Consider the following 24531-nt stretch of genomic DNA (forward strand, 5'->3'; position numbering starts at 1 on the left):
ACCTTCTACCAGCACATGTCTCTTATCAATTAAAGTATCACAGTTGCTTTGATACAGATAAGTAATTGCAATCCTTTTGTTTATAAATCTGTGCCTTGTATTAAACATTCATGGCATCTACACAGAGAACAAAAATACAAAGTATTCCACCTCTAATGAAAGTTTAATCATGATCTGATAGCAGGGGCTTGCAGAGGGCAGCAACCATGTGGCATGATCCCCTTGCTGGTCAAAAGTAGGAGTAGAATTCTTTACCTGGCCATCTGTGCCAGCCACCACTTCTCTACTGCCGGACCTCTCTCTCATCTGGACAACTTCCTTCTTCCAATTAGCTACATCATATAATTAAATGGCTATGGAGATCTCAGACCAGAAACAACTCCCCCAACAGCTGGATTTGGAGGAGATAACTAGGAAAATTTCATTTCTTGACAAATGGAGGGAAATCTTTAGTTATCACAGGTAAGATGTTCTCATTTTCTTATTTTTCTAGAACCAGAGGGATTTTAAGTGTTTAAATAATCAGCTTTTTTGCTTGCTACATGAGAAGTCTCCATTATAGATTTACATTAAAAACACTGCAGTTCTAATGATTTTCAGAAAAAGGCTTCCCTAGCAAGGCTGGGATTGAGGTTTGCGGATATGATGGTTGAATAGAATGAGTAATTTTCTTGATGTTTCCTTTTTCATTTCTAGATTGGGAACCAATAATACAGCTTCTCAGGTAATTTACTTTTCTCAAAGACAATGTGTTTTCCTCTAGTTATTTCTTCAAACAACCATGTTAACAGCAAAATCTGCACTTATTCTATGACACATAATGTCATTCAGGCACCTGGCATTTAAGATGTGAAAACACAAAACTAGAAAGCCTGTTGAAGATCTTTTCTTGCGCTTCCTTTTTTCATCAAAATCTCTTCCTAGTTTTCATCATTAAAAGCACCATATGGCTATTACTTTTAAAAAGGTAATAGTAGAATCTAGAGTGTCCCTACACTTGTGAAATAATGCTGTGTCTGACAACAAAGTGCTTCAGTGTCCCTGAAGAAAAATAGTTTTGAAAATACTTATCTTTATTCAGCTTCTGAGAAATCTTTTTTCTTTCACCATTTTCAAAGGGGAGAAAGATGACTGCATTCGGGTGTTGAAAAGGCATTTTAAAATCTCTTCTACAATATAAGGTGGAATATGTTTGTAACTCATGCCCCTGAAAAGGTTAGAAGGTAATAGACTGTATTTCAGATTCTTATTCAATCATGGAACAAATATAGCACAAAATATCAAGGTGCTTTTCAGTAGTGTATGGTATGACCAAACAATTGGATTGTTAATATTTTAACCATACCACTAAAGCATCTTGTCCCAGTAACCTGTGATCGAAAGCCTTATTTGTGCCACTGTTGTAACATAGTCTAATCAGGGAGACAGTGATTCTAGTTTAGTCCTGGAAGTACTAATTGGAGATAGCTACCGTTTGAGGGAATAGAATATTCAAATGATAAAATAATCTTCAAATAAATAAATAAATGCCAAGTTATGCCTCACACAGGTGGGGGAAACCCCCTGGCACAAAGGGAAAGATTTTCCACATGATTTACAAAAATGTATCTTATCACACCAGTAGTCTGTGACTTGGATGCTGTGTTGCTGAGATAAGAAAGCATCTTCACCTCTAGGAAGCCAGAAACACTTAAAAAGGCAGTTTCCTTCATGCTTCAGCTACCAATAGGGCAGATTTGTTTCATGACATCGCTGTAGAAGTGAAGGAAATTGGAAGAAGCTGATGCTAACTTATATTTAAATGCCATAAAATCAGTCAAGGAAAATAAAAATAGATGTTTTTCTTTAAAGATGGGGGGCAAATTTTTTTTAAAGAAGCAAACTCTACTCACTTATTGGGGAATGGGAATCTGAGAGAATTAAAAAAAGGTAACCTGACTTCATTTATTGTCCAGTTAACGACATAGTGAAAAATACCTCATATAGACCAAAAAGATTCAGTCATTGTTTATAAAATGCTGTCTTCTCAAAACAAGACACAGTGACATTTATACTCTCCTCTAAACATAATTTCAAGTGAAGGTCTTGATAGCATTAATTATGCTTGCATAATTAACAAAAATCAAGAGGTTACATTTAACCTCTTCAAGTCGCCTAAAACTATGAGAAACATTTTGACACAGACACTGGGATTTTTCTGCCTCCTTTATTGTTACTTATCACAATTTTTAGACATCTTGAAAAGGGAGACAACATTTTCTGAAAAAAAATATTTCAGAGAGAAAGAAAGAAAAGGTGGGGGAAAGGTTGTCACAGCTCTGCTTGCTTTGTTTTCGGTGATCCCATTTTACACAGAATCACGAATGCAACCATGCATCTGCTGATGAAAGTGAAGATGGGCCAGGAATACCTCAGCCCAAAGGACACGGACTCTTGACATCAAGTAGCCTTTGTTCTTTGCCCACCCCCTCCTCTATCATCTTTTCAAAATCAGGCGGCGTTCCTATCTCCCCAGCAATGGCTATGGTGAGTATAGCTTGTCAATTAAACATGAAATGAAACATAATCTTCCCCAAACAACAGAGCTGGATAATCTTATCTGTTGTCATGTGAGAGTATTATTGAAGATAAGAATACAGCTGGTCGTTATTGGTAAAAGGAGAATGTAATTTAAATGACTTATTTATAGTATTTTTCAAGGACACCAGTGATGTTACAATCTTCCCTTCTTGAACTCCGTCTCTCTTTATTCACTTCCTAAATTTGACTAAGTCCCTAAGTTAGGGTTAGGTTAGGGTTAAATTTGAGGGAGTATGAGAGTTCAGGTCAAATAATTCACTTTATAAGGTAGGGTAGATCAACCAGTGAGCACTATAAATGCATAAGATAACGTCGATGGCTGAGACCGGACGGGGTCCAAGCGTGGGCAGGAGGAAGGGAGGTGGGGGAACTACACCAGACCCAGTCCTGGGACAAGAGCTAATCTCAGGAAAGAAGAATTTTCTGGGGCTGCCAACTGATACACACATTTGAAAAGAACTGAACACTTGAGGATCCAAGTGGATCTGGAAGCTTCTCGTCCTAAGGACCATTTACTCAATTCAAAATTTTTCCAGGGATGGGTGAAGTGCTGAGATGGGGACCCAGCTAGGAAGTAAAACTAGCAGTATCTCATTGGATCAAACAGGCCAGGGCTGGATGTAAAGCCTTGGCAAACATCCCAAGGACCAGCTGTCATGGTCAAAGAGGAATGCTGGGAACTGGGGAAGCTTAGCCAGGGGAGGAACCAGGAAAACAGCCCCAGCTCCAGTAAGAGATCCCTCCAACTGCACAGCTCTCCAAAGTAACCCTCACATTCACCTCACCCCCCAATTTCACACTACATTCTAGAACCTGAGGCAGAGACCTCTCCCCAGGGGCCCTAAGAACAAGAGGAAGGATCAGCACTTCCTTCATGAGCACAGGCTGCCCTCCACCTGGGCGTGGGTACAGAAACCTCCCCAGATCAGCCTGGTCATCTGAGCAAAGACCAGCAACACTTACCCTGTCGTACCCACTGTGTGCTTACAACTCCACAGTCCTTGCGCTGCACACATGGCCCCTGCTGAGGGGGTTTGGGGGCCTGGAACCCCTCTGGGAAAACTACACAGTCTCCATCTACTTTTTGAGCAGAGGCCAAGCTGGCCTGGACTGCAGTATTCCCAACTCTCAATATAGCTTTTCTCTAAGTTCCCCAGAAGAAACTGCATCAGCTGTAGGGATGCAGCCCCCCCCCCCCCATTGTATTTTATCCTGCGTAATCTCACAGGCTTCACAGAGCCACTCTCCACCGTCACATTTGCTCTTTCTCATCAAAAGCCTTTCCACCTCAATTCACCTTCTCTCTTCTGCTCAAATGCCAGATGTCACAGGAGGATAAGTCAACAGGGCTCTCAGAAGATACTATTCTTTGCTCATTGGCCTCACTGTCCCTAGGTGGTGCCTTAACCTGTGTCTTAGGTACCTCATGAATCCTCTCCTTGTGGGTAATGAAGACAGGTGATGCGTCACCCTTTTGTGCCCGGCCTCAGTGGTCAGGCTACCACATTGTGCCAGAAGATAAAAGTGCCTGCATTTTACTGGACAAGATAAAGTTTTTAATGAATGATCAATAATAAAAATGTATATATATATATACATAGTAAATATATATATAGTAAATAGGCTGCTTTCTGTGTAAATAAGAGAGAAAACTATGGTTCTACATTGGAATTTGCCTGCATATGCACTCGGGAGTTCCAGAAGACTTCGTAATGTGTGACCTGGGGGGGGGAAGGACGGGGACAAGAGTCATGGGTGAGAGGGAGTCTTCTCAGCTGCCTTTTTGTACTCTGGACTTTGAACCATGTGAAAGTACAACCTATTTTTAAAAACACACATACAAATTTTAAATATAGAAAAAAGCATTCACAGATGCTTTCAAAGTCTTCTAGTCTCTCTGTGTGTCTCTCTGTATTTCAGAGACAGGAGAATCTGGGTCTGAATGCTCTCACTTCTCTCTAAACACAAATGTGATGCAACTGAAGACCTCCCCAATGACTTTTCCAAGGTAATTCTGTACCTTTGGAAAAGGTGGGGAGACAAAAAGAATTGGACTACTATAGCCTGAAATGGAGTTGGTGGAGTATTAAGGAACTCCCAGAAGTAGAGATAATTGATTTTTCTTAAAAAAAAAAAGGGACTTATTCCCATTATGTGGGTCAAATGATACTGTGTCCTTTAAAGAGTGGTAGCATTGATTAAACACACCCTGGGACATGATGAGCCTTGGGACTCTGGATGTGTGTGCTCCAGGCAGCACTTTGGAAGCTTGACCAATTCTAATCGACCTTTCGGCAGTCGATGCAGCTGCCTGGCCAATTATCAGAGCTACTGGCTCCTAATACCCACTTACAAATGCATTTTGTTGTCATTCTGTTGTTTTCTTTCCGCCTTCTGTTTGAGGTAGGGATGCGTGGGATTTCCTGACATTGGCACACACTGTTTGCTGGGAATCTACTGAGAAAGTAGGTGTGGGTGAAGCATGCTATGTACCCTCGCTTTCCCTGGCTCTCCTGTTTCTCACCTTTTTGCTGCCCTAGTTCCAATATCACAGCCTTCTTCATCTCCCCAGCCTAACATCTTATGGTGTGTGTGCTTCAGTGAATTCTGGGCAAGACTGCTGGCCCAGGTGAGACTGAGGACGAGGGGAGCACCTGCTTCCAGACTCTTCCACCAGACTCACTCCACTGCCTGCCTTTCCCCCAGTAGCAATTTTTCATCCTCCACAACCAGACTCCTCTCCAGGAGCCAGCCCGTAACACACTCCTGGAGCCTCTTTCATCAGCAACCAGTAATCAAATCCCTGGTGCATTTGCACCACCACCCAGCAGGATCATACTAAAAATGCCATCCTGGAAGAGCAAATATTTGGGGGGAGACCCAAACGAGGCTGTAATAGAGGATAACAGGCAATGAGGTAACTTTTGGGAAACAGGAAGCACAGCCTGGTGGCCCCAGCATAAGGTCCGGCCAATAGATGGGCCTCAGGAAGTATTCACTTAATTTGTTAATTCACTGCTCTGGACAATCCTCTAGAGAGACACCTGACTGTGGAGTGGTAGGTGTCATCCTGTGCCACTTCAGGTGCACTCTCTGCTCTTCCCTTCCTTCTCCAGCCTGCTCTCTGCCCAGGAGACTGACTGTAGGGACTCGATCAACAGTGCTGCCTTGTCCTCTTGCTTCCTGTTGAGTTTGACCAATGAGAGCTGTGGAGGGAGACTGGAGGGGGGAAGAGAATGAAGTCAGGTTGTACACAGCTGGCCGGATTCTCCACCTCCTGCCGCCGCCACTCCCCTCTGCCTCCCCCAGTGCAGTCTTCTCGCACTCTCCTTCCCAGTTCAAGTAACCACGCTTGCCCTCTGCTCTTTAAGTCTAGGAGAGATAACCACTTCTGAGTGTTTTGGGCCCTGGGACCCTGCATTAGCTATTGTGGTTTCCCCATATGTAGTCCACATCTTTGTAAGTAGTTCCTATATTAAACTTCCCTCAGGTTAATTAGCCTGAGTTGAGAGACCTGCTGGGACCCTGACTGGTACAAGTTGAAAGGCTTGCATTTGGGTCTTGGCACTGCCACTTACTAAGTACGTGACCTTGGGCATTCCACTGAACTACTCTGGACCTCAAGTCCTTTAACTATAAAATGAAAGGGTTGAATTCGATTTTTAAAAATTATTTCGTAAGTGCTTATTGCGAGCTACTCTGTACCAGGCACTACTCTGGATCTGACAAATCCATGATGAACAGCCAAGCCAAGAGCCTAGTACTGTATTTGATGGGCTAGGAGAGAAATGCCTTCTCAGGACTCACTAGTTCTAAAATCTCTGATTCCTTAATGGTCCAGTAATTTTTAAGGCAAAAGAAAAGAAAGATTTGGGGACAGAGCTTCAAAGAGAATGAGTCTACTTCATGTTAGGTGGTGGAGGTGGGGTTGAAGATGGACCAGGCTAGGTTGTCACAGGGAAACTCTAAGCCCAGGGACAAGGGACACGCAGCAGGGGTAAGTAAATTAAGCCTGTTGGGAAGAATGATCCAGGACCTCTGCCTTTATGTGTGTGTGTTAATGATCATCATCATTATTATCATCATCACTGCAACCAGGAGAGAGGTATTCATTACAAATCCTAGAAAAGAAAGAGTGAAAAGAGAAAAACTGTAAACTGTGCTTGATTGTGTTAAATAACAATGATCACTGCAGTCATTTGGTAGGACTGTTTACCACTTGTTCTGTCTAGTTACTAGGCAGCACAACGACATATGTAGATCACTGAATATGCATCTGGTTAATCTTGTTGTAAATTATATTTAATATGAAAGTAAATGGGTGAGACGGATCACCTTTGTTGTTATGCTAACCAGTGGGGTTTGGCCTGAGAGACCGGCAGCCCACTCTGTTCTTAGCCTCCCCCAGGTGCTTCTAGACGGTGATGCTCTTTAAGATGGAGGTGGAAGCTGACAACAGAAACAAGAAAAGGGGTGGTTCGGCTTGCAGAATTTTTCTAACTGAGTATGTGTTCTAAGCCTTCTCAGTCTCAAGCATCGTGATCTTTCACATTCGTACACTGCTTCTCCTCCCTGATTTCATCCAGTCTCTGGTCTTTTTCCACCTGTGTTAGGACTTTCTTCCTACAGCATGAGTTGTTCCAGAGCAGGCAGGCTGTGTTTTCACAAAGGTAATAACACTCCAGATTTACTCAGCACTTCTGGGTCCCAAAGCCCTTTTCCGTACGTCTTTTCTTTCAAGGATAGCCAAGATGTGGACCTAGCAGGGGTTCTCCCCATTTGGGAATAAGCAAATAAAGTCTTACAGAGGTCAGGCACTCGGTCCAAGTTCACATGGTCAGCAGGGAGCATAACTGGGATTCTCCGCACTGGTCAGCTTCGTAGCCTTGATGCCAAGGGAGCACTTTCCATGATTCCAATCCTCTGCTGGGTTGGTGGTCCTCTTTGGCTGTGGTACACACTGAGTCTATGTCTTCTAAGAGCAGCCTCTGTGCCCGTCTGCTTCCTCTTCTCAGTTTGCTGTTGCTCTGAGACACAGATGGGTCATTTTTCCTTAAGTGCAGCTCTGGGCCCTTGCTCACACTGAAATGCACCTGCCTCTCGTTCTCTGGAGAGACAATCTTCTCTTTCAAGGGCAGGAGCAGAGATGTACAGGAATGAAACTCTGGTCATGGAAACAGACCATGGTCTGACGCGGGGAAGACCATTCCAGATGCCTGCTTCTCCTGCATCTGTTCTTCTTAGAGACATGAGGGCCAGCTCCCTCCACAGCTGGGAAGAGGTGCCACAGCTCTCTCTGGTCCTGTTGGGCTCCAGGTTCTTTGGCTAAGACTCTGGATGCCAGCGCAAGCTCCAAAGTACTTTCCAGTCTCAGTTTTCACTAACTTCCCACCCTAAGGCCGTGAAACACAAGTGTTCCAGTCCCACTGAACTATTCCCCATGCCCTGACACCCTAAATACTGGGTGTGTGTTTGCAGATCTTTCTCTCTGCCTGACCTTTCTTCGCTACAGGCAGCAGGCCCTCTATGGCCTGTCCCAGACGGTGGGATGGATGTCTCCGCTGAAGCATGGGGTCACCATATTAAACAACCTGAATTATTTCATCTGCTGGGGAAGTCAGCCCCTGTTCCACTCTGGCAGGCCAGGGCAGCATTCGTTCACACCTCTTCAATGCTTCTTACCTCCTTTTTTAACTAAAACAAGTGCAAGTTCCGATTGAGCTTTCATAGGCAACAGCTTCTAGCCATCATTCAACAACGTTGTTTTATTTCCACTGTATTTTTTTATCATGCATGGCAAGTGATTTTGATTTTCATTTAAGGAGGTAATACAGAGTATCCCTGTTAAGTTATAACTTTCTAAGTTATAAAGAATGGCCCTAACTAATGAAGGAGTTTAGTTAAATAATGCCTTACACACAGAAGTGACAGCAATCATAGTCCAGCACACACAGGGTTAAAGCTGGGCAGACAAAGCAGTGGGTAAGAATGGGCACAAATCCCAGCTCTTTGTCCATCAGCTGGGTGACCTCTGGCAACTACTTCTCTGTAAAAAGGGGATCGTAATGTACCTATCTCAAATGATTATATTAACACAGTGAATGTAAAGCACTTACCTCAGTGCCTGGTGTATAGATGATGCTCAATAAAAGCTAGATGTCATTTGCCAGCCTAGTAGAAAGGTTACCTCTTCCCTAAGTCTTCCTGGGTACCTCCGTCAGCATTTCTCCCTCCTTCCTTTGTTTTTCATGGAAGAACTTTGCAGTTGATTGCACTTGACTTATGGAACTTCACGCTTTCTGTCTTGTACATAGTTGTGCGATATTAGACTTTTTACATGTCTGTGTCCCACACAGGACCTCGCACATGTTATTGATATACCTGTGATGATGAATGGATTCCCTTTTTGGCATGTGTTTGCTTTACACAGGCTTGTTTCCTTTTGTTTTCCCTGGGGAAGCTTTAAAGATGGTTTCCAATCTTCACATCGTATTGAGCATCCTGGAAAACCTTAAAGATTCTGGGGCAAGAGAACAGAGAATACTTGTTTAATATCATTTAAAACACTGTGGTACTCAGGCCACAGACACGGAGTCCTGTCTCTTCCTTTTTCTTGCGGAGCAGGCACAAGGACCGAGCCGCAGGCTGGTGTGTGCTGCAAGGGTGTGAAGGACAGGCAGCTGGCAATGAAAGGGGAGACAGACGCAAGGGACACGACTCAAACAGGGACAGCAAGGAGTGTGGTCGACACACTGAGTCTTTGAGATGACATACCCTAAGGGAACCTGATGTGGATCTTTTGTGCGGGACTTTACAATTAAAATAGAGAACGGGAGTAATGTGGAAGCCTGAATGTAGGAAGGGAACAGGTCCATCTCCATGACTCCACAGTTTCACTTGAGATGGAACGATGGGGAACGTGTCTCAGAAGAATTACCTTCATCGGTGTGAATCGTTTCTCTCCCCTCTTCTCAGAGGCTGCGGCAGAGCCTCTTTGGAAACACAGTCCACACCTTCAGCTGTGACTGGCAAGAGGCCCGTTTCAGGTTCCACGACCCTTTTTCTGACCTGGCTTTTGCTTTGGAAGCAGGAAAGGTAAGAGCAGGTGACCGTTTTTAAAAGTCCCAATTCCACGTTCCCTATCTGTGATTCCTTTCACCCTCATCCACGTGGATGCAAGCTTTCATTACAATCACCTGTAGAAACATACTGAGAATTTACAATTTAAGCCTAAATGATAACACACTGCTTAAAATTCACTGTCTGGGTTGTAACAAAGACTCAAACTCCTTTTTCTCCTCCTTCCCCTCTTCGAAATTCTACCTTTCCTGGCTCTTTTCTCTAAGACGTAAGCATCCCCAAGGACATAGAGGCAGGAGGAGACCTAGCAACTTCTTTCTGGCTTTTTTAAAACCTCAATAATTCATGTCATTGATCGGCAGTCACACAGAATTTCAAGAGCTAGCCATCTATTTCCTCACCTGATACACATCTGAAAGCTCAATATAAAGCAGGGGCGTTGTGGTGGCGGATTGAGGAGGATACATACCCCAGGTCTACGGGGCTCCACGAGAGGCTGGTCACTGCAGGCTGTAGCCCGCTGGGAGCCCATGGGGAGGGATGGCACCGTGTGGCACAGTGTCCCTTGCTAAGCCTAGTGGATGCTGTACACCAGGAGGGAAAAGGGCTGCACAGAAAAACAGATCATGACATCCATTTTCCAGAGTTCCCTTTTGTACTGCTAGCACCGAGAGGCTCCGTTACAACTGTGAAGCCCTGCTCCCATCCTCATTATTCATCTTCGCCTTCCCAGGGGGGTGCCCGAAGCATTCAGATGGCTGTACAAGGATCCGTCATCAAATACTTGTTGTTTACAAGGAAAGGGGAAGACTGTAACTTCCACAGGTAAGAGGACCCTGAGAAGTATTTGGAAAATTACTCATTTCCTGGGAATCTTTATATGCTACATAATAGCAGGAAAATCCCCCTGGGTCTTCACAGGAAGGGGCCTTGCTCCAAAGACAGAAATGGGGCCGATTCTCCCAGAGGGGCTGCATTTCATACCCCTTTCATTAAGGAGGGTTTTCCTGGAGTCCCTCTCCAAGTTCAGGTGCAGAACACTGCTGACAGTTTTTATGCTCTGCTGCAGGCCACCCTGTCAGGTGAAAGGAAGCACCAGGTCTCAGGTGGCCTTACTTGACAATATTTGATGAGAAGCGTCAACCTAGCAATTCCAGGAAGGAACAAAAGGGCAATGAAAAACCTGATAAATGAAGGATTAATCCTCCTATTTAACCAGGCTATCAAAGTACAGTGTTTGGTCATTGCCTATTTTAAAAATCCATTCAAATTACTTTATTCTTAGAAGTTAACAAGCCCCTATCACTTGCAAAGCTCTATGTTTGATATTATAGAAACTGTAAACAAGTAAAAGACATCTATCTTCTCCTAAGCAAGATAAGATAGCACCAGTAACTGGAACTAAATGTGCAACGTATCCTAAGACGGCGCATTGCCAGGTTCCCTAGAAGCAGAGCTAAAGCTGGGAAATCTTTATACAAAGGGTGTCTGCAGGGAATGGCCCCAGGGGAAACCTGTGGGAGAGTGTGGGAAGAGCCCCACATAAAAGAAGAAGCTGGAGAAGAATATGGTTTCCAGGGCTTCCCTGGGGTGTCACTGTCCCATCTCCAGCCAAGGGAGCCCTGGCTAAGGGCCGTCCTGCAGGAGGGGGCACAACTCCTGTCACTTCTGGGCCGGTGGTTCCAGTTCTTCAGAGAAAGTTGAAAGCAGGAGCCAGTAGCAGCAGTACCAGGACAGCTGACTAAAATAAAAGGGATCCCAGGGAATCTGGACAGAACACACACAATATTTGCTGCACAAATATAAAGCACTTAACACGGGCCTGGCATGTGGCACCTACTAAACACATACTGATGAGTAACTGCTTTGACAGATCTGCTCCATGAAGCCTCCCTGAACCCTCCCAGTCACAAGTTCCCTCTCCTGTCCTTTCACGCACTTTCTTTAATTCTCATCTGCCTCCAGCAAGGGTTTTGCAATGTGAGATTCCTTGTTCCTCGTTTCTGCATGGCCACAGAACTAGATGGATTCTATAAATTATTGCTGAATTCATTAATAAAACTCTATCATGTGTTTCTTCCTGGGGACAACAGTTGTCGATGTAAAATGCCGAGGAAACAGGCAGAGTAAAGGTCTACTGCATCAGGATGGGTTCCCCTTTCCTGGGAGCTTTGACAGCCTGGGATTATTACTCAGTGGAGAGTAATGGTTAAGACTCTGGCGTCAGGAGCCAGACTGCCCATTCAAACCACTGCTCCACCACTTTACAGATGAATGACCAGGGGCAAATCATCCAGCCTCTCTGTCTTTCTTTCCACACCTCTAAGGTGGGAGTAGCAATAGTATCTACCTCTCAGGCTGTTGTGAGGATCCAATGAGGAGATCTGTGTGAAGTGCTCAGAACGATGCTGGGCCCAGTGAGTGCCCACTGAGTGAGAGCTCCAGGTTGGTGAGGACAACCTGCAGTGGGGCCTCCAGGGATGCACAGGATGTGATCAGGCGGAAAAGACAGGTGTGGCGGGCAGAGTAAAGGCAGACAAGCGCATGAGCAAACATGGGATATATGTTTGGGGGACTAGTCCATCTGGGGCAGAGGGTTTATGAGATAGAAATCTGGGAGATAAAACCGGAAGAATTGCCCGGGCTGTGCTCGGAAAGGCCTATCATTAGACTGAAGAGCTAGGACCAGTCCCTGCTGGAGCTCAAGAAAGAGGACAGTGGAGGGGGTCAGTGGGGACGATAGTACCCAGGGTGGGGCTGGCTGAGGTTACCAGGAGAAACAGCATGTGCTGTGAGGACGCCAGCTCCAGTGGCAGCACAGAGGACCAGGCTCCCCAGGACATTCCGGCAGTGTAGGTTGACAAAGGAACCAGACGGATCCACCCCGTTTTCAGAAGAGTTCACAGAAGTGGAGGACCCGGCACTCAGACAGTCCACTCCAAGATTTTCCCACCTCACCTCCTTCCTGTAGTTTGCGTGCAGTGAGCAAGCAGGAGCAGAAGCAAGCCCTGGCTGTGGCCCTCGCTGGTATCCTGTGGACTGCAGGAGAAGCTCAGAAGGCCACCCTCTGTCTTGTCACTGAAGACACCTACGTCGTCTCGACTCCTGACTACTCTGCAGACAGTTTCACTGAGCGGGTGAGTGCACTCCTGCCTGACCTTCCAGAGAGAGGGCCGATGGAGCCGGAGTGGGTACTAGACTCACCATAAAAATGGGGGTGGAGCCCCATGGATGCTCCTATACGTGTCTGATGTGGCCAAAGGCACCATCCAAAGAGGCAAGGACATAAAAGGTCCAAAGTTGTAAGAGAGCCAAGCATCCAAACCAGAGAATCTGGCTACAGATTTCTCCTTCCAGAATTCACCATAGTTAAGAATGTCCCATACCTGAAATCATCATGAGTGGCATTTCCATGTCCACTGTCTTAAACATACCTAAATTCTACCTATTAGGGAAAAATCTGTTTAAGGTTTTATTGCTCAAGATATTATATTGATTTAAAGCTGAGGGAGGTAAAAGTGAGGCCAGTGGCCACCCGATCTACCTTGTACATTGTACATGGCCTTGTGCAAGACGGCATGTCAGTTTTTAGCAATGCGATTCTGCAATGAAACAGAAATCTCCCTTGAGGTAATAACAGTGGCACCTTATGGATGTGGCTTTCATCTTCCTTTTCATTTTTATCTTCTATTCCTGATTTATAGCTCCAGCTGTTTGAAGTTTTAGACAAAGAAGCCACTGAGAAATTCATCTATGATCATTTACAATGTGTAAGTGTTTAAGCATTGAGATAATTCTTTCATGTTGAACTGATCTTACAAGAACCTTCTTTCTTTTACAAAGTGTATTTTTAATGATGCTTGTTAAGAAACCCAGACCATCTTGAGGGCTAGGGAAGGGCAGAACGAGAGAAAGGAAGCCCGCCTCTCCATCCCCGCAACCTGGAAAGAGGCAGATCACGCACAGGCCACTCAAAAATACTTCTTTCTCCTTGGTAATCAAACCCAGAAAACAATACTGTAGAGGGCATATGCCAAGTTTTTTTTTGTGGGGAGAGAAAGTGTTATTAAAGTAGTCTCGCCTCATCTAATGAATAAAACACAAAATGGGAGCCAACTAAGGCTCTAACCTGAATTGCCAAAATGATCCTTCACACTGACTCCAATGAGATTACTTTGGTCTGAAAAAAGTGTCCCTGTTTTCACTTTTCTATCAGCATCTTCGACAGGATGTTTCCCCCATAGTGGGGAGGGGACAAAGTAAAGGACAGCAGGGGTTGAAAATGGAAGGGTTTTTTGTTTGTTTGTTTGTTTAAGATTCCTCTGCAGAGCAGGAAATAAAGGTTGACTTTCTGAAGAATCAGGATACTACTGTATGAATGCAGGAGGCAATGAAATTAGCAGGGTAGCCAGAATGCCGTATAACTGTGGACTGTATAAAAAGGGGAACAGCCCTGGCTGGTGTAGCTCAGCAGATTGAGCACAGGCCTGCAAACCACACAATCACGGTTCGATTCCCAGTCAGGGCACATGCCTGGGTTGCAGGCCAGTTCCCAGCAGGGCACTCACGAGAGGCAACCATACATTGTTATTTCTCTCCTTCCCTTCCCCTCTAAAGATAAATAAATAAAATATTTTTAAAAAAGAGTGGGGGGGGGACAGTGATCCATGAAGCTCACTGCTCCATTCCTTTCGAAGGCCTCAGAGATGGAACACTTTGGCATGTGTTCTCAGCCATGCTAACTACCCATGATCTTGGTTAAACCAGTTCCCCTGGGCCTGCCTCTTCTTCCGTCTCACAGGTCTGCACCATGGGCAGAAGCATGCCATCCCCTGCCCCCGCAACAGATGTCTGTACCCTGACCCCCAGACTTATGATGTTCCATTACATGGCAAGGGGGAATTAAGGTTGCTAATCAGCTGACTTTAATATAGGAAGAACAGCCTGGGTTACCCAGGTGGGCCCAGCATAATCACAGGCTCTTTAAATGTGGGGGAGGAAGGCAAAAGAGAGGGGAAGAGCAATGTGCAATGAGAAGAGTGTCACCATTGTGGCTTCGAAGATGGAAGGTGGGGACCATGAACCAAGGACTGTAGAGAGGGCCACTGGAAGGTGGGAAGGGCAGGAAACAGATTCTCCCCCAGAGCCTCTGGAAGGAACGCAGCCCTGCAGACCCCTTCATTCTCACCCAGCGAGACCCACGTCAGACTTCTGACCTCTAGAGCTGTGAAATTTGTATTATTTAAGCTACTAAATTTGTTACAGCAGCAATATGAAACAATAAGAACTGTGTGATAGATTTTTAATATCTGATGGGAAATGTTAAGCTGGAAACCTGCTTAGAGACTCCTTCTTGTGGGCCAGGGATGTTTAATGGGGTTATGCAGACAGAGAGGAGCAGCATAAGAAGTAAATGATCCTTGCAGGTAGAAGAGGCAAATCCTTCCCTCTCTGTCTTCCATCTCTTTAACTCCATCCTGGGAGAGTCTGGTTCAATAGGAAGGACCCCCTTCCCTTCTGTCCATTCACAAGGGATTCTTCCAGTCTTGAGAATCAGAAGATCAGAGCTGAAGCTACTCATGGGCTTCCCTGAACAAAGACAAAGAGTGGAGCTGGAATACATAATAAACGCTCTAAACAGAAGCAGACTGTCCATCACAGGTGGGCTTCACACAAGTGCTGCCTGTGTCAAGCCAACGCAAGCTGACCATTCCCATAGCCACACTGTGGAGGGCTGGGCACCATTTCCTGAGCAAGGTACAAACCATGACCAGGGGCTGCTCATTGTGATCAGCCCCCATTCACACCTTTTTACCAAACATCATTCACTATCAAAACACACCTGTGTACACAGATCTCAAACTAGATGACTAAGGGCTACGTGTGTGCAGTAAGCCTATTGTTACAGGTTGAATTGCATCCTCCCAGAAAGATATGTTTAAGTCCTAACTCCTAGTACCCGTGAATGTGCTCTGATTTGGAAATAGGGTCTTTGCCGATGTGATCAAGTTAAGATAATGTCATGCTGGATTTAGGCAGGTCCTAATCCAATGACTGGATTAGGAAGGAAACTTGAACATAGACACGCATAGACACCCAGACAGGCAGAGAGAACACCATGTGATGATGGAGTCAGAGACTGGCGTGATGCAGCTCCCAAGCCAAGGGACACCAGGGGCGGCCAGCAGCCACCAGAAGCTGGGAAGATCAAGGAAGGGTCCTCCCCCCCATCTGCAGAGAAAGCAGGGCCCTGCTCTGACACCTGGATTTAAGACTTCAGAACCACGAGAGAATAAATTCCTATTGTTTAAAGTCACTCAAATTTATGACAATTTGTTATAGAAACCCTAGGAAAGCAATATACCTACATCTGCAGCATTAACCCACATGGTGCCATATTTTTAAAAGTTTCAGTCAGTAACAGTCAAAAACAATCAGAAAAATCTCACGTGTAAACCTGGATTTTAGCTTTTCTCCCCAAATTATAAAATCTGCCTGCCCTCGACCTACAACTTGGCATGTCCTCAATTAACTGACAGCGACTCTCACTGGACAAGTTGAGATAGACTGAATGATGTTACCTCACTGGTGGAAAGGACTCGGCGGTGAGATTAAGTTTAAGATTTTGAGAAGGGACCATTACCCTGGCTTATCCCAGTGGCCCTGGTGAATCAGCAAGGTTTTGTAAGAAAACGGGATGGTAGGAGAGGGAGAGGAAGAGAAGTGCTGCCAAAGCAGATGAAGAAGTGGCTGTGTGATGTGGGATCGTGGGCCAAGGAACAAGGACGGCCTCTAGAAACTGGAAAGGGGAAGGAAACAGAGTCTCCCATAACGCCTCCAGGTGGGACCCGGGCTTGCCAGCTGCTCGAGGTGAGTTCAGTGACACCCAGGTGGGGCTTCTAACCGCCAGAGCTGTAAAATGATAAATTGGTGTTGTTTTAAGCCCCCCAAATTTGTGGCAATTTGTCACGGCAGCGATGGAAAATTAATGCACACATGTTCTCCAGGTTGCCTCAGGCCACGGCCCTCCCCATTTCACTCACTCGTGACCTGCTGTATATCCACTGGGCTTCCTGTCTGGCTCCTATGGCACAGGGATTTGTCCTCTTCCCAGGTCACAGATAGTAAAGGGAAAAAATGAATCCATAAAAGCAAGAGCAGAGGCGTTTTAACCAAAGCCTTCCTGATACAATGTCTCTGAGGGAGAGGCATCAGCCCTGTGCACCTCAAATGCCAGCCAAGGAGCTTCTTTTCAGCAGGTAGAGTATTAACAAAAAAAATGAAGATAAGGCCAACTTATCTTCATAATGAGAGGTCCTGCATGTTGGTTGGTCAATTTGGATTTGACCTTGGGGACCACAGGGCATCTTCAGAAAGTTCTGAGCAGAAAAGCAAACTGACCAAGAAAAGAGAGAGCGGAGAAGTGCCTTAGGGAAGAACAGACACTGGATCTAGCATGTTCCAAGAAGCAAGGTAGGAATCGTGCTTAATGTCACTTCACTTTTGCAAGAAATCTGGAAAAAGATATTCTTATCTGCAATTGCAGATGAGGAGATTGCAACTCAAGGAAATTAAATAACTAGGGGTTAGTGAGTGGTAGGACTAATTCTGAACCCCGGTGTGAGTAACTCCGAGCTATTTCCATAAAGCCTTTCTGCTCCCCAGAGTTTAATGGGGAACCAGGAGGGCTGTACTGACTGAGAAGAAGCTCGAAACGGTGCCAGCCAAGAGAGGCCCAGGGACCCAGGCTAGCATGGACAGTGGAAAAATGGAAAGATATGCTGCTACATCTTACCCATGATTTGAAGAGAATCACAAGACAAAAGTGAAGGAAAAAAAGATAGGTTGAAAACCAATTGAATGAAAGTGCCATTGGTAGGCATGAGGCAAGGAAGGAGAATGCATGTGAGAGTGAAGCTAGATCTGGGAAGCAGGGAGAGCTGCAGCTGTCCTTTAAGCCGTTGGAAAATAAAACTCTCCAGCTGTAAATCCTTGAGCCCATGCCCACAGATATACATAGCTGCACTGCTTGTAGGCAAACTTGCTTTTCTTTTGTTTTCTAAACAGTTCAGTGGAGAAGGGAGCCGTGGGGTCATCCTGTTTCTTTACAGCCTGGTCTTCTCCAGAACTTTCGAAAGGTAAAGTCTACAAATATTTGCACAGGTATTTCCTATAGCTCCAGGATCACATCAGCTGTGTACTCTTGTGTTGGAAAATACCCGTATGCCCTATTGGGAACACAAGTGCAATTTTTTCTGGTGGATACTCTTTTGTTGATATATCCTTTTCTGTAATCAGTTTGGGTAAGCGGATGTTATCGAGAAAGTTTGAATCTGCCTTTCTGGTGAAGTAATACGTTTCTTCTTTTTGTGGTTATAAATATTGGCTGCCAACAAATTATTTATTCAGTGTTCCTGAAACTTCTCTTTCATATACCACCATCACATTTTTGTGATCTATATTATTAGTTACTTAAGTTTTATTTAAATCAACACACATTTGAATATCAACTTCTTTCTAAATGTCATTATCCTTTAAAGCATGTATTTGCTGTACTAAAGAAAATATATGTTAAACACATTGCTCTAAAAATTTTAAATGCTCATATCTATACCATCCAAAATCATACCATACTTTGGAAAACACTGCCCTGAATTATGCCTGATGCCTCCAAAGCACTCACCATGCTTGACCCAAGTCTTTAGGTCTTGTGTACAGAAGGGCTTGATCTCTAGTTCTGTGAATAGAGCCTTTCAAGAACACATATAGCTCTCATACCAGCACTTAGCACCTCCCTCTGGGTGGCAGCAGGAGCCATGTGGCACCTTGACTTTAACATTGGCCAGGGTAGACACCTGACCCCTGCTCTCTGATGAAACATAGAGGCTGCCCTTCTGTAGCCAAGAAATGGACTAAACGCCCAAGCTGGTGTTTTCCATTTGAAGAGTCTGTTCAATTCTGCCTTGGGCCAGCACTCTCTGGAGTAGTCACGTGTCGATACCCTAAGCAAAGCATCCCTGGTCCATGAGCGGTTTCTCTACTGAGCCCAGCATCAGAATACATGCACAAACTTTCCAACATGTGAGGTCTGCAGCCGCTCCCTTCACCCTCACTGCTTACCACTGGCTTCTCCCAGCTGTACCCATCACTTTCCCTATGCAGCCCCAGTTCAAGAAGCTTTCCCTGTGAGAGATGGAAACAGGCGAGGAACATGGGGGTGGGGGCAGTGAGTAGGTGAGCCTCCAGGACTGCTGCTCTGGGCTGAGAGTGGAGGGAGGAGTGGCTTCAGGTTCTCAGTGGTGTCATCCCCTCTGACCAAATGCTGATGGTTCCACCACCCTGTAGGCTTCAGAAGGACCTAGATGTCTCCACCATTCACCTGTTACAACCAAATGCTGGAGGCTTCCTATGCAGACAGGTAGGTTGAAAAACTTTGGCTTTCTGTGGTCTGAATCAGGCTTTTTCCCCCCAATAAAGCATATTCTCTCTTAAGTGAAGAGATACCAAGTTGTCTTTGAAAAACTAAGATGCTTCTCTGAGTTCGTTATCAGATTCTACCTTCCAATTTCCATTACAGTCCTTTCTGGTTTGTCTCTGAGACCCCACATCCCCAAGACTGCAGAAACATTAGAAAATACCTTGCCATGACCCACCAGAAGCCCCTAGTAACTGAAGGAAAACTACTATAAAAACACCATAACTTCATGCTTCTTCAGTCATAACTATGAAAATCAAAGTTCCAAAGAAATGTAAAGGGAGGGCAAGCGACAGCATTCCAGCGGGGTAATGGGAAGTTAGGGGTGTGGCACAGGGGAAAACTCAGTAAGCTATTGCTTTAACCCTAGCAATTGTTCATGACATGCATTTTCTAGAACTATATGTTGTATTATTTCACTCTTTTCAGTAAAGTGATAATTTTAAAATGATCATTAGAAAAAAATTATGTCCTTCAGTCATTGCTACCTAAGATGTAAATATTTGTAAAATATCAAGGTGGGAAGGGATAATGGGGGAAAAGGGGAAGGGTTTTCAGGAACATCTATGATGGACACATGGACAAAACCAAGGCGGGGTGGGATCAGGGGTGGGAGGTGGGGATGGTTGGGGTGAGGGGAAATGCAGACAACTGTCCTTGAGCAATAAAAAAAGTAAAAGGTAAAAAAATATATTTGTAAAATATGTCATCTAGGCAGTTCTGAACTTGATTTTAACTGGAAGAGCAAGTCCACACGTCTTTAATGGCTGTCAAAATGGAAAGTCTCAAGAAATATTACATGGAGTCCTGACCCGCAGTGACGTCGGCTATTTGCAATGGAGCAAGGACACCTCAGAGAATGACAGGCTTTCGCAGGTGGGTGTGTCCTGATGCTCAACCACACAACCAGACATTTTTTAAGTCTCTGTATTAAGGCAGTTCAAATCTAAGCTTACCTTTAGTTCTTTCCTGCATACCTCCCACCACACACACACACACACACACACACGCACACAGACACAGACTTTCAGGGGCTAAACAAATATCCAACTCTACTTGCTTCATATTTTATGTATTATATGTATATAGAGTATAGGTAATATAAGTAATATGCAAATAACTAAAAACAAACCTGAAATACACAGATAAAAGGGAAGTCCCCTTGCATTCCCACCTGGGCACAGCCCCTTCTCAGTCAGTACTGCTTGTAGCTAGTGGATAGCTTCCCAACTCTTTATTTATGCAAATGAACTCATATATTCTATCTATTGCTCAAAGCCTTAAAAATATCACTGGGCTTCAAAAGGGGGCCACTTGATTTTTTATTTTATTTTTCACTTACACTTAACATTCAGTATTATTTCATATTAGTTTCAGGGGCACAGCCGAGTGAAAGGGGCCCACTTGTGAAACTCCTGCCCAAAGCTTCCCAGCTCAGGCAAGTCACAACCTCTGACAATCAGAAAATAGAATGTGCTGTTGAAAAGCACAACCAGAGAGCTCAGTAAGATGATATTCCATAAAAACAAACAGGAGAGAGAGAGTGAGAAAGCAAATACACTCGCCCCAAACCACAAATCAAAGATACTTCAGTGCTATTTTCGCAAAAAAATTTCCTCCTAAAACCCAGGGAAGGCAAGGCAGATTCTGTGAAAGCAACTAACTCTCTGGAGTCGCCTTGAAACTAGCTGGGATGTAATCCAATACGATGGTGACACAACTCTCCAGGCCTCACAGTCCCCTCACAGTCCAAGCTCAGAATCCCATTCCTCTGTGCAGGCCTGCATACTTGACAAGGTCCTTCTATGTGCTCAGCATCGTCCATCCTTCCCGCTCCTGCTGGCTCTAGACGCGGGTTACATGAAATCAGCATCTCACAACACATGCAAACCATGCATCCCATTGCATCAGAACAGTAGTGTGCGGCTATAGCAGAATTAGTATGTTTTGTATACAAATGGGGTTGAAACATTTATTTATCATTCCTCAAGTTTGAAATTTAGGTCCATCATAGAAAAATAAGAAGTGACAGATAAGCTAAAAATAAAAAAGATGAACCCAATCCCATAATTCAGGGGACAATCCTTTCAATAGTGCCCTCCTTTCTTTTTCTTTCTACTATACATATGTTTTATTCTACTCTTCTGAAACTCGCCTTTCTCATTTAACACAAATATCTTTATATGTCAGTAAGTGTATATCCTTCATCATATTCAATGGATGCAAAGAGTTCCACTGTGTGAGTGTGAAGGACTGTACTTTGAATGTATCTAGAACAGAGACTGGATTTGTAATTGATATCATCATAAATTTCCTAATCACTTGTTCCAGATATTTGGGAATTCATCTTAGAATTTGTTATATATATAATAACTAGGAAAACTAAGCTAGAATAGGGGACTTACAGATTTCATTTTACATATCTTTCTTTTCTTTCAACTATTCATGGTCCCTTGATGTCCATGATCAAGCACTCTGTACCTACCCGAGCCCAGTACTATGCTGAGACTCAGTGTGGAGAAAAATGGCAGGAAGCACTGAAGGCAAGTTTCAAGGAGGGACGGCACAAAACCCACAGTAATAATTTTAGTGCATTGTCTAATATTACAAAGCTCTTTTGTAAAATTATTTCCCTACATCCTCATTATAAACTACAAAGATTTAAAGCAGTGTTACTCATATTTCAGTCATTTGAGTAGGTAATTCACAAGCTTTGTCGTATCTCCACACCGCCTCTGCTATTATTTGCTTAATATTTTTCTTTAAACCAACTCACTCTTAAAACTGGAATCCAACCTTTTCTGTAGCAGTAATACATGCCACTAACTTGAGGTGCTATTTTTCCATGATACATAGTTAAATAAACATGTTTTGTTTTAAAAGTTCACCCCTTGTGCCAGTGACCTCATCCCCCATGCCAACAGTGGGCATTTGCACCACACTTTGGAAACCTGGTATAAAAGGGAGGAAGCTCTTGTGGTGTGGCCCTGGCCTGGAAACCAGGAGACTCTGTGGAGGCCTTGCCCTGCCACTCCCAGGGGTGTGACTTGGGGGAGTCACCTCCTCTCCAAGGCCATTTCCTCATCTACTGACTAGTGTCCTAACACCTGTCCTGCAACCACAGGACTGATGTGAAGAGCAAATAAATCATGAAAGCTGAAGCCTGTTGGAAATCGGAAATGACCTATATACATGTAAGACTTTATAATAGAAGACAAAGCATAGGAATACAATGCTTTATTCAGCCATGTTCATTCAGTATCTACTAATTACAAGGCTCTGTGTCTGATACGGAGGGGAGTCATACATGGGCCAACATATACACACACTGATTGCTACAGGAAGAATACAGGCAATAAATGGCACAGCCACTCTGGAAGGCTGCTTGGCAGTTTCTTACGAAGCTAAACATATTCCTAACACACAATCCCACAATTGCCCTCCTTGGTATTTACCCAGAGGATTTGAAAACTTATGTTCACACAAAAACCTGCATGTGGATGTTTATAGCAACTTTATTCATAACTGTCAAAACTTGGAAGCAACCAAGTTGTTTTTTGAAGGTGAATTGATAAATGAACTATGGTGCATTAATGGAATGTTATTTATTCATTGGAGTATTATTTACAGTATTTCAATGGAACATTATTCAGTGCTATAAAGAAATGAGCCCTTGCCTTGGCCAGTGTGGCTCACTTGGTTGGAGTGTCATCCCATAAACTTGGCTGGGGTGCATGCCCGGGTTGTGGGTGTGGTCCCCAGGCAGGGTGCATACAGGAGGCAGCCAACAGATGTTTCTTTCTTGCAGTGGTGTTTCTCTCCCTCCCTCCCCTCCTCAAGCATGTTCTTGGGTAAGGATAAAAAAATAAAATGAAATTAAAAAAATAAACGAGCTATCAAGCTGTGAAAACACATGGAGGAAGCTTAAATGCATATTACTACATGGAAGAAGCCAATCTGAAATGGCTATGTACCTTCCATAGTGGCTGCACCATTTACACTCCCACCAGCAGCGGATGAGACTTCCCATTGCTCCACATCCTCACTAGCACCTGGTGTTGTTCACGTTCCAGATTTTGGTCATTCTAATAGGTGCGTACTGGTATTTCATCATTGTTTGATTTGCATTTCCCTGATGATACATGACGTGGAGCATCTTTGCATATGCTTTTTGCATTTACATATCTTCTTTGGCGAGGTGTCTATTAAAGTCCTGGGCCCATTTGAAGAGCCTTTTAAACTATCAATGTCAGTCCTCCCCCAGGACTGTGTCACCTTCGTGTTTAGATGTGTGCATCCGCAAAGGGCCGTGCACTCAGAAGGCCCAACACTGGGCTTAATGCTCTGCTGCCACCATCTTAAAATTCTTAATCTTTCTGAACAAGGCCCCCTGCATTTTCATTTGGCACTGCCTCCACAAATTGTCTGGCTGGCCCTACAGTGATGCTGTGTTATTTGGTCTGGGGAGAACCTTGGCATCAGAATTTTTTAAAGCCTACAGGTGGCTTTAATGTACCACCAAGGTTAGAAACCTCTGTCCTAGAGTAGGGAGGCTCAACCTTGGCATGGCTGATGGTTTAGACCAGATGATTCCCTGTGGTGGGGGCTGTTCTGTGCATTGTGGGATGTTTAGCAACACCCCTGGCCCCTGCACACTAGACACCAGGAGCATCACCCCTCAGTGTGACATCTGAAAATGTCTCCAGACACTACCAAATGTCCCCTGGGGAACAAAATGGCCCCAGGTGAACCACTTCTCTAAAGAAAGAGGAAAAAGCCCTGTCTGGTGTGGCTCCATGGGTTGGGCTTCTTCCCTCGAAGTGAAAGTTCACCATTTTGATTCTTGGTCGGGACACACGCTTGGGTTGTGGGCCTGGTTCCCGGCTGGGGCTGTGTGAGAGGCAGCAGCCTGATGTGCCTCTTTCTCCCCTTCCCTTCCTCTCTCTCTCAAAATAAATAAATAAAATCCTTGTAAAAGAAATCCTTTAAAAAAGGAAGAAGAAAAATGCTGGTTAAGTTTAGATCCTTAAATCTATGGCAAATAGAATTGGAAAACTGGCTATTTCAACTGACATTGCAAAAAAGAATATCTTCTTTTAATCGGTATCAGAAAGGTTGGCAGCTTTCTGTTCCCTTTTAACATTCACAGAGCTCTGGGGACAAGTTTCAGACCTTATCTTAAATTAAAATTAAACAGGTGTTTGCTAAATAGCTGAGAGAAGTGGCTGTGTGAAGAACATGCCACCAAAGGGGAGGAAGTTGAGGGAGGGAGGGATGGGGAGAAAGAGAAAGAGAGACTCACAGAGTCAAGAATTTATAGGCATTCAGGGCTACCATTTTCTCAGGATCACATTTCTCTCTACACAAGTCAGCTCAGATCAATGGGGCCATTAAAT

General features: G+C 44.4%; 1 protein-coding gene across 1 annotated transcript in view; it reads left to right on the top strand.

The window, feature by feature from the left end:
• The first annotated feature begins 349 nt into the window (after positions 1-349).
• Positions 350-24531, top strand: part of MINDY4B (MINDY family member 4B) — a 32408-nt gene continuing 8226 nt past the window's right edge. Inside the window, exons 1-10 of the mRNA XM_037061786.1 lie at positions 350-462; positions 697-724; positions 2356-2526; positions 9556-9675; positions 10394-10485; positions 12632-12797; positions 13365-13430; positions 17728-17798; positions 19006-19078; positions 19850-20011. Coding sequence (XP_036917681.1) covers positions 350-462; positions 697-724; positions 2356-2526; positions 9556-9675; positions 10394-10485; positions 12632-12797; positions 13365-13430; positions 17728-17798; positions 19006-19078; positions 19850-20011 — 1062 coding nt within the window. The remainder of the gene's footprint in view (positions 463-696; positions 725-2355; positions 2527-9555; positions 9676-10393; positions 10486-12631; positions 12798-13364; positions 13431-17727; positions 17799-19005; positions 19079-19849; positions 20012-24531) is intronic.

This window comes from Sturnira hondurensis, unplaced genomic scaffold (genome assembly GCF_014824575.4).
Source record: "Sturnira hondurensis isolate 20B ecotype Veracruz unplaced genomic scaffold, ASM1482457v3 Scaffold0013537, whole genome shotgun sequence".
NCBI classification, from domain to species: domain Eukaryota; kingdom Metazoa; phylum Chordata; class Mammalia; order Chiroptera; family Phyllostomidae; genus Sturnira; species Sturnira hondurensis.